The sequence below is a fragment of the Chelon labrosus genome, assembly GCF_963514085.1.
Source record: "Chelon labrosus genome assembly, chromosome: 20".
In the NCBI taxonomy this organism is placed as follows: Eukaryota; Metazoa; Chordata; class Actinopteri; order Mugiliformes; family Mugilidae; genus Chelon; species Chelon labrosus.
The window spans coordinates 10,979,430-10,990,655 of NC_140353.1; the positions used below are offsets into that span (position 1 = coordinate 10,979,430).

The 11,226-nt window shown below is 42.3% G+C and overlaps 1 protein-coding gene across 1 annotated transcript; it reads right to left on the reverse strand.

Moving 5' to 3' along the window:
* Positions 1-8,408: 8,408 nt before the first annotated feature.
* Positions 8,409-10,035, reverse strand: htr1d (5-hydroxytryptamine (serotonin) receptor 1D, G protein-coupled). Its single transcript, XM_084568466.1, has one exon. It carries the CDS (start codon positions 9,784-9,786, stop codon positions 8,608-8,610), a length of 1,179 nt encoding a protein of 392 aa, XP_084424592.1. The 5' UTR covers positions 9,787-10,035; the 3' UTR covers positions 8,409-8,607.
* Positions 10,036-11,226: the final 1,191 nt, after the last annotated feature.

Genomic DNA, 11,226 nt, shown 5'->3' on the forward strand with positions numbered 1-11,226 from the left:
CTCACGCCACGTGCCTTGTGTTTGCTAATTGCTAAAGCTGCAGGGACCAAAATGTTACAGGGACTTTTGGTCACCTTTAATAGCCTGACCTTTTCCTGTCTTGCATCTCAGAGTCATCCAAAGAAGAGAATATCAAAGGCTAATTGTGGCTTGACAAAGTAAAGCAGCAAGGCTCAAACTCAGCTCCAATTCTGAACACCTCGGATGTAAAAAAAAATAAAAACATAAACTGGATATCTATAATTTGTGACTAAATGTCAAATTACAATCAAGCAAGTTTAAACGTTGTTGATCCTAATTTAAGCTGAACGTGGGTTTTCTAAATTCCTCACAAAAAAGATCCAACATCTGCAGATTTGTTTTAGTTTATCTGTGTCTTATCTGCTTTTTCTCTTCATCATGAAACTCCCCCGTGATTGTGTAAAACACACAAGACGAGACTAAACTGCTGGATCAAAGGTCTCTTGAAAGCAGAAGAAAGATGCAAAAGAAAATTCAAAGAGCTTTCTAAAGGAGCGCTTTGTGAATATTTACTCAAAGATTTTCAGCTTTCATGGAACCCATTTCAAAGGATAACAGGTCCAAATGGATTTCAAATGGCCGTGAAGGCTTCGCCTCTCTGAGTGGTATCAGAGATAGAGATTGGACCGGCGGGATAAGGAACCTCTCAGCTGAATACATATTGCTCTTGTGTAACGGTGCCCTGTTTACGGCACCTCTTCATTGCAGTAAGCACAACTGGTTCTCGTGGCGTAAACCATTCGTACAAACAGTTTCATTCTTGCAGCAAACACACGATACGCAAGAGTTGTTCATGATGTCGTGTAAATCGTGAACAGTTTGACATATAAATACAGGGTCTTGGGTCTTGCCCATTAACCCCTTAGCAAATTCTGATTTTTATGTGTATATATTTAAAGAAACTACAATTCTTACTTCTTACTGCTGGTACTGCTGCAGGGTCTTTATGCTGGCTTCTTTCCAGTGTCATGTATTTCAGTGGAAACTGGCACAGAAACAAATGCACCAAATTGAACGCATCTGCAGGAGCTACAACCCAAGTCCAACATTCAGTTTAAATCTGAACTTTTGACCTAATTTGTATTAACCTAAACTTGACGCCACATCGCATTGTGAAGATTATCGCCCAAATATAGCTAAACTTAGAGATGGAGACATGTTTTGCATTGGATTAACTTGTACTGATTTGCTCCCCTCTGGATTTAGCCCCTGCAGCTATTTATCATGTTTTCAGTGCCTCAGTCTGCCTGTCAGGCTGCTCCTGCCGCACAGCACAAGGAATGAGTCCACTTCCCCGCTTGGTTAACCTTCAGTCCAGTCTGTAGCTTCTTGTAGAATCAGCAAAGAGTGCTTTCCCCTCACTCCCTGATTTAACTCCTCAAATCCTACTCCATCATCCAAGAATCTTTCAGCCTCTCTCGGTTGGGCTTGCGCTGTGAGTTGTTGCATAAGTGGCATGAAGTCTGCAAGTAAACTTGCACTGCTGATGACCTTGTGGTGCAATTATGTTGAGATTGTTTAACTAAAGAGGACAAAAAGAGGTAAATGGAAATCGGTTTGACTACATGAGAATTTGTGCTATTTTCTTTATTATTTACTCCTTAAACATGTGTCAGAGCAGATATTAAAATAGGACCATCTAAAACTTTGCAGCAAGTGGCTAGCAGGATGATATTTGATCCATTTTTACCCATTTCCTATAAAACCAGTTGTAAATAGTCCAGTCTGCTCTGATTGGTCAGCTTGAATAGCTTGAGCAGCCCATGTACAGTATATATGAGAACTGAAGCCGGCAATGCTTAGTGCTGCTGATGAAGGTTGTGATGCAGGGGGAGGGAAGGGAGGGGGACGGGCATGAACGTTTGAGTGTGATTGGATTATAATTTAGTGCACGCCAATGAGTACAGGATGAGTCATCGACGTTTACCTGTTATCATCATACGGGGTCTGTAGATTGACCTACTAACCTCTGACCTGGATGATGTCATCTCTGAGCGCCACGCACACCCCACACAGCTTGTTTACCTGTAATTTGCTACTGCTAGTTTTTTCGCAACATGGCTGAATATTTTTCCGAATCTGAGGTTGTGGACGACGACTTTGTTTATGATGGACGTCCTTACCGTTTTGAGCCAGAGCATACGGATGAGGAGCTCGCTGAAAGGAGGATGCGGAGGCAGAGAGAGGAAAGCTGGCCAAAGAACAACAAACTGCTGCACATCTGCGAACAGATAACAGGTAACTCCGGACTCAACTGGGAATAGCACTAGCGTATCATAACAAAATATTGGTGAAATGAACGAGTTTTGGGGCAGATAATGCTATATTTAGAGGCTGTGCCTCGCTCGGTGCCCCAGTCACTCCCACTATATAGATATACGCAGCGCTCCGCTGGATCTAAATATCTTCTGAAGGACTAAAATGACACCAAAGTTATATGGGTGAGTAAACAACCGTATTATATGCCAGAAATAAGGTCAGAAACAGTATTTCCCCTTTAATCATATATTTGATAAATTACATGAGAATTGATTTGAGAAGATGCCCACATACAAGAAGTCACATCCATTAAGGATGAGAGAGAGTGGAACTACTGCAATGTTACAAATATATTAAAGCAGGTATTGGAAAAGAGGCATCAGTGTTTGTCTTGTTTGAGGAAATGTTTTCACTTCCATATTGTCACATTTGTGACGACCTTATTCTTCTGTGTCTTCACTGATTTGATGATTTGGTCTGATCTTTTTCTTTGGTTTGGAGATCTGTCTTTATTATACAAATTGTCTGAGCCAAGCTGTTCAGTGGGCGAAGTGAGTGACAGTTTGGACCAGCACCCTTGTGCACCAAACAGTTACAGCTGATGATGACCGCACTTCCCCCGTCAACTCCTTGTCAAACCTACCTGTGGGTACGGATAAAATAACCTCAACCTGACGTAAACCCCTTGACTAAACTCGGGCTGACCCCACACCATATGACAGATGTGTCAGGAGCTCATACATGTTTTAAACAAATGTTATTTTTTTGGGGGGGGGGTTACTGACTCCTGGCGCTTTGGCTTCATACATTTAACATGAATTCTGAGCTTGTGTGAAAAATCTGTTGGCTGTGTTTATGTACCCACATGGGAGAGTTAAAAGAGCAGGGTAATCTCTGAAAACAATCCATCAGCCTTATGCATTCATTTAAATTTCTGCACATGTCTACACGAAAAGTAAAGTTTCAATTTATTCTTGATAATAACAAATAAAAATTCTACTTATTCTGTACAGGTTTTGCATCACTATAATCTAATTTAGGCTTGCTTTACTTTTTCATACAGTGTCCTTTGTGTCTGAAGGGATTTGAATTGAACTTGAACTGTAAAATATTCATGGGGCTCCTTAATTTATTTATGTCTGTGATCATGTGCGTTGACTTAGAAAAGTGTCTCTGTGTTTGCCATGCATGTGTTTACAGGGAATGCATAAACCCCAGTGAATACGTACGTGTTTCAGACACATTTCTGGTCTAAGTGCGCAGGGGGGAGGGAGGCTTGTCAGGCCGCGTACGTGCTTGTTAATCAAAATGTGAGCCGGTTGTGGACAGCACTCCGTCTCATGTCGAGTGGAGATGCATTATTTATGTACTGTATCCTCCCTCCCTTCTAGCTCAGTGCAACTGGTAAAAAAGTAATGAGTGATGATCGGAGAGTGAATCTCCAACAGTTGGCACTATGTTTGGGACATTTTGACAGACGGCCAAATATTTAGTCCGTCCTAGTGATGGGGTGACTTTTGGGATTAGTATTAGACTCAGCCAGTGACGATCCCAGGTTCTGTCATAGGGAAGATGGAGGGGGTATTCCCAGTGCACTGTAGGGCCGTCATAGATTTAAGCAAATTTATGGCCGTCATTGCAAAGTATGCCAAAGGTAGCCATCCTTGTGCTGATGGTACTATATCTTTTGGTAAATAAGAAAGATTAAATAGTTGCTACCCTCAACTCAGATGTTGAGCGTGTTAATTCAGTAAATTCGTAAATACAGGCTCATTGAATCAGTTGGTGCAACAGATTGTGTTTTGTGTATGAGTGGAGGTGTTCATATAGTACACCGATCAGGCATAACATTATGACTACCTTCCTAATATCGTGCAGGCCTCCCGTTTGCCTCCAAAACAGAATGGACATGGGCCTTCTGAGGGTGTCCTGCGGTGTTAATGTTGTTAGGGCCTTTGGGTCCTATGGGTCAAGGGGAGGGGCCTCTGTGGAGGCTAATTTTGTCTGTTCGCAGGGCTGACGCTCGCTTTCCATCAGCTTACCCTCCTCCAGCTGTTTTCTGCTCTCCCATCTCGGCTTTACTCCTTGGACATGTCGAGGAGTGACAGCTCCCATCGCATAAGGTTAAGTGCATCCTGGCCTTTTGGTTTCACTGCTCAAGACAGCCTAACATTATCTGAAGCCATCTCCTGTCCAAGCTGATCCAGGACGACAGGATATGCATCTTTTATTTTAGTCCGTTTTTAGCCTTTATTTGCATGTTCAAGGTGGAAAGAGAGACAACTTGATCTGAACCCAAGATCTAGACACACAGTTCTTCTTTTCTAATTTCTAATCTAATTTGTAGGGATGCAATGACACCAGTACCTGGACTTGGATATTTGTAAAACCGGCTCTAATACAATTGCACCTGATACAACTTTACTGCAGTGTAAATTAGCTGTGCATGTAGGCAGCGGTAAGCTCGGGTTAGCCTTTTTCAATCAGAGAAGTGTCACAGATGTGATGGCAGACGGGCGTGAAATAATTGGACATTTGAAACATTCTGCCTTCCCCGTCTGGAAGACACTGAGGTCGAGCTTAACTGCCATATAACAATACTTAAAAAGTGTCGACCCGCTGGAACAGCACGTACTACATGCTGGTAGCATAATGTCCCTCATCGAGCAGAAGCAGTCTCCTGGAACACGTAGGTCCAAATATAATCCCCCAACAATCTCACTGCTCACCTGTGGACAAAAAAAAAAAAAAAAAAACTCTTGCTATTCTGGCTCCGTTTGAGGAGTTAAGAAAAGTGAGCTGCTCTTATTCTTTGGCATCAGATGTGATTCCTGCTGTGACTGTGGCTCACAGACCTCTGTCCAAAGAAACAGACCGTTGTATCCAAACAATAAAGTCAGCCGTCGCTGTTTTTCTGAAACAGAGAAGGTTGTGTGTCGTGTGTGTCAGTGTGTGCTTGCTCAGCATGTGAGAATGATGAAAACAAAACCTTGCCATTATGACCAACCTAAAAGTTTTTAGGATATAACTTTTCCATGCTCAGTTTACTTCTAAGTGATTTGAAGGCAATACATTGGTGTTGCCAATTCAGATTATTTCAGACTACCATGTCTGTTTGAACACTTAATCATTAAAGGGGAACTACTGTTTTTTACAACCTGGACCTTATTTCTGGCATAAAATACGATTGTTTACTCACCCATATAACTTTTGTGTAATTTGTATTCCTTCGGGAGATATTTAGATATGCGTATATCCATATAGTGGGAGTGACTGGGGCACCGAAACGCAGCCTCTAAATAACGCATTATCTGCCTCGAAACTCGTTCATTTCACCATTATTTTGTTATTGTACGCTAGTGCTATTCCCCGTTGAGTCCGGAGTTACCTGTTATCATCATTCGGATGATGTCTTCTGACCTGAATGATGTCATCTCTTTTCGAGGCAGATAATGCATTATTTAAAGGCTGGGCCGGTGCCCCAGTCACTCCCACTATATGGATACTCAGATCTAAATACCTCCCGAAGGACTACAAAGTTATATGGGTAAGTAAACGATTGTATTTTACGCCAGAAATAACGTCCAGGTTGTAAAAAACAGTAGTTCCCCTTTAGGTACACATATCAATACTAAGGAAGTACCTAAAATCTAAGTCCTTAAACATGTACATGTCCTGGCTAAAATTGGTATGTGTGCATTCCCAGTCATTTCTCTATTTTTGTCCCCTCCATAAGTCAAATCAATAGAAGGTGGGCTAATTGTGGTATGTTTTATCCTGCATCATGTGTTATTAGGTTTTATTTTGCCAACATTGTTAAATGTGCCTCACGTATAAATTCAGCGAGCACACACATTTTGTTGCACGGTTAATGTGGCCGCACTTCACAGAGCCTTGAATATTCACGTTGTAATTAATTGGACACGGTGAAGGTTACATCAGCCATTAGCTTCCATGACAACTGATTATTTATTTAACGCTAAGCTGGTACGTTAAAAGGAAAATATGAATGCATTTGGTCCCCCTTCTTGGCACTAATTACCTGTCAGTGTACAACTGAGCGACAACTCTGACCAATAAATCTACAATATATAGTGATTAAAACGTGTTTTTATTTATTTATTTTTTTTAAATATTCCCACCACTGCAGACTGTTTTAAGGTTTTTAAGTTGACCTATTTTGGTTCGGACCCACCAATTTTTTTATTTATTTAATAAACCCCGACAAACCCACTGTGCACTACATGTGCAACAACAATTTGCAAAGAGACTACATTTGCCACTAGCTAATGGTTGGTAGAGGCCAAAACAGAGCCAAAAGAGAAATGTTTGTGCTCAGATTCAGAGGTTATAATACTGTCTGTCAGTGTTGTCTTTCTAGTTTGTATCCGCCACTCCCAAGCAGCCAGACAGTCTGTTATTGCAGCTTTAGAAACCATTATCATTGACCATTCAGGATATGACTGAAGTGAACATATTAAATGTGCACTGACAACTGTAACAGCAACGACTTAATATGTCATAAAGGGGGGGATCACCATTAGGAAATGTTACAAATAATGTGCACTATAATGATTCATTTATTTTAAGTGACTAAGCTGATGTTCCAGCGTAATTGCACCAAGTTACTGCACCACAAAGCTATAAATATGCATGTACGGCTGAGAAATGGATGTGAAGGACCGATTGAGAATCTGCACTCCACACTCATTCTGTGGTAGAGTGTCTTTGCCGCGATTTCATAATTGCCCCATCCTGTTTGAATGTAAAAAAAAGAAAAAAGAAACGCGACCATCCAACAAATTTCAAGGTCATTCAATGGCGCAAATATTTCGCTACCAGTCTCTTGAACTGATGCCCACGGCAGCTGGCAGAGACTGAACTCCAGCGGTTCTTCCTGAACACTTGAAGGTCATCCAGCTCTAAGAGTCTGACTCCTGTTTTGCTGATTTTGCAGATTTTAACTTCAAGCCTTCAAAAAAAAAAGTGTGTTAATTGTAACAACTCAATAATGGAAATCACACGTGTAAATAAGACACGTCTTGTTTACTTCATTGATGACTAACTAAGTCCACCTTCAACATACAGGTATGAAGTCACACATTTCCCACTCATAAACAATGAGATCACTTGTTCTTACTCTGATGGCATAATACAAGTAGGCTATCTTTATTTTATTTTTGTTTGACAGATTTTAGAGATATTTCTTTTTAACCCACTGTCAATTCTATTTTTCAACCTTGTTTGTGTCGATGGTGCTTCTTTATATCCTTTACACAGCAAAAAGTCAACTGTCACGCTGGCTGTTATATGATCAGTGAAATATGGCACATAAAATCCATCAGAAACTGCTGAGTTGAGTCCATGTCTGTGAGGAATTTAAGAATATAGTATCTGCTAATGGCGTTTTGTCACATGAAGGTAAAATAAACATTTTCATTAGGAACACTATCACATGTGACCCTTGTCAAAACGATCCTTGCCGTGGAATTTGTGTGTCACTTAATATTCAGAGACGTCCCTCGCTGGAGAACAGCATGTATAAATATCAAACACTCGTCAATGCTCCCTTCTTAAAACACGCATATATTTCAGTTATGACCTTTGCGCTCACGCACACACACACACACCTCTTTCAAGTATAAGTGGAGTCTTCAGAGTTGGTAGTTTTTCTGAGTACCTTACTCTACCATTTAAACATAATATGGGAGTAGCAGCAAACCATATGACACAGAGATCCATCCACCCATCCATTAACTATACCCACTCCATCTTGTTGAGGGTCACATGGGGGGTTGAAGTCTATCCCGGCTGGTATTATTTCAAAATGCGGGGTACACCGTGTACAGGTTACCAGTCTATCACGAGGCCGACACAGATATTAAGACAACATATATTGAATGGCTTTTCATTTCCGCTGGATTAAATCCAGTCGGTCTGAGTTTACTCTCTCCACACAGTCACACCGAGTTCTTGTTTGTCTAGAGTCTCGGCTTTTGTCCAACAAATAACGGCAACATGTCTGTGACCGGGCTTCACACTGCACTTATTTGTCTTTTTAAAAGGAGTCTTTGGGGGTAAGGATTAACTCTTCTTTTTTAAAGATGCATGCATAAGTCCATATGATATACGGTACGTCTCCGAAGGTCAATGGCACAGAGCTGTTAGATGAAAATATGAAAAAATAGACCAAAGCATATCACATTTAGAATACGTTCACAAGACAAGACGCTAAAGTGTACAGGTCCACTTTTAATATAATCTAGATTCTTGTTTGTCTTTTTCAGTCTTTGTTTCCCGGGAAAAGTCCGTTTTAATCCACTTTTTTCACGAGCATCGTCTCATTTTCATGAGTTTTTGGAAAGCCTGCTTGAACTCATCATTAAATGCGGTGTAGATAACGGGATTAATGAGGGAGTTCAGGTATCCCAGCCAGGTGAAGATATCAAAGAGCACCGGATCGAACCAGCACTCTTTACATATGGCCAAGACGAGCGTGCCGACGAAGAACGGGAGCCAACAGACAATGAACGCACCCAGGATGATGCCCAGTGTCTTGGTCGCTTTCCTCTCCCTCGCCGCACACAGACGTTTCCTCTCTAGCACGCTGTCTGCCAGCTTCACTTTCACACTGTTCATGAACAGAGGCGATCCTCCTCCTCCTCCTCCTCCTCCTCCTCCTCCTCCTCCACCACCTGCAGCATTGCCAGAGTGTAGGTGTGCTTCCTGGTGGGAGGCAGAATTAAGGGAACAGAGAGAGGAGCCCGCAGAGGTCTGGATGAGCTGTGCTGTGGTGAAGCGCTTCCCAGACGACGATGGCGTCTTAAAAATGCGAGAGCGGGCAGCAACATAAATCCGTCCATAAAGGATGATGAGAAGCACTGTGGGAACGTAGAAGGCGCCAAAGGTGGAGTAGAGAGTGTAAGAGATCTGATCAGTATTCACCATACACTCCGTGAGCTCCTCGTGGGCTTTGGCCTGCCGCCAGAATAGTGGAGGCATGGAAATCGATATAGAGATCACCCACACAACCCCAACCATGATTCCCGCCCGGCGCATGGTGCGTCGCTTTGAGTACTCCAGCGCATCTGTGATCGCCCAATAGCGGTCCAACGCGATCACACACAGGTGCAGAATGGAGGCCGTGCAGAACGTGATATCCGACGACAGCCAGATGTCACAAACGATTTGCCCCAGCGACCAGGTCTTGCTGACAGTGTACACGATGCTTATTGGCATGACTAAAATGGACACCAGCAGGTCTGTGACGGCGAGGGAGCCGATCAGGAAGTTGGCAGGCGTGTGGAGCTTCCTGGTCAGAAAGATGGTGGCGATGACGAAGGCGTTTGACAGCACAGTAGCCAGGGTGACGGCGGCTAACAGGGCGGACAGGGAGACCTGGAGGCCGAGGAGAGTGGCCTCGCTCCAGGGTGGAGCTGTGGTTGTGTCTGGAGTCTCTGTGAAGTTACTGGTGAAGTAGTCCAGTGAGCTGTTATAAAACTCCATCTTACCTCCTTTAAACCCTCTTTTTCATAAGGTTTAGACCTGCCTCATTCCGCTAATAAAAACAGCATGCAGATCAGTTCAGGCATGCCACGGATGAACGCTTTACTACGATGTGGCATCGTTGGTAATGGTTGCTAGAAAAAATGCATAAGCCTGTAGACAATGTTGTCCTTTACTTTCCGTTTGATTACAAAAAAATTATGTCAACCTTTAGCAAATGTCCAATTCAATCATTTCAATTTACAACTATGATCCTAATGATTCGTCAACTTCAGTAACAGACTAATCTGTCCATTTCACTACTCCACTGTTGATTCACTGTTGTAGCCAAGTCCTCATTAGTATTCAGCTCCGGTTAGACAGGCAGGTCTTTTCTCTTTCCCCAACGCTCTTATCTCATCTCCAAACAGCAGCAGCAGCAGCCAGCCAGCAACCACACCTTCAGCCCAGGCTTCCCTATCTATCAAATGCTTTAATGGGCTCCTCCTTTTCAATATTGCTAAGCGGGGAGCTGCATGTAGGAAGATGATGACGAAAGATACAAAGGTTTGCTTGTTGTCTGTCTTATCTCTTCTGCAGTCCACGTGAAGCCTTTTGAATCGAGGTTCACGCTGAAACTTGGCTGGCGCCTGTGATGATGTTGACGAAGCTGAAACACAACGGTTGTACGATAAAAATCAAAACGAGGCACGGAACGGTTCTAGTTATGAAGTCGCAGACAATTGTTCCATATCCACGGGGGCTTCTTTTAGCAGATATATATACAAGTTTGCTGAAATGCCATGATCAGCAGAGTGTATTTTCTTGCCAGATTTCAGGTGTAAGATGCTTGCGTGTCTTCACAGCATTGATTGTCACGTAATCTTTCAGTTTTAGCTTCCGTGCGGGTTACGAGGTTTAGTCAGGCATTCATCCAGCTCCCTCTGAGGCTTTTTCATCCTATGTGAGAGAAAAGAGAGAAAGAAAAAAATGAAGGAACATTAGTTGTATTGTTTTATTTTATCCCCTCCACCATGTGAATATACACATAAACAAACCACCTACATGACATAGCCCACACATTGGGGGCAATAAATGCACATGAACAACCTGTAAACTCAACCTTGGAGAGCAAAACGAGAAACATGAGTTGATACATTGATACGTTATGACTTAACACCCACGCACCCCCTGAATCATTGCATTTGTTGAGACTGGCCCTGAAAATGTCAGGAAAAGTATAGAAGAGAAGGTTTTAGGAAAATAATACAATTTTTATTTAAGTATTAAAAGGCAAACAACACAACTTTTTTCCTGATAAAGGTACAGATAAATGTTTTCTACCATTTTTAAGGCTTAAAGGGGAATTACCGTTTTTTACAACCTGGGCCTTATCTCTGGCATAAAATACGATCGTTTACTCACCCATATAACTTTGGTGTAATTTGGAGTTGTTCGGAC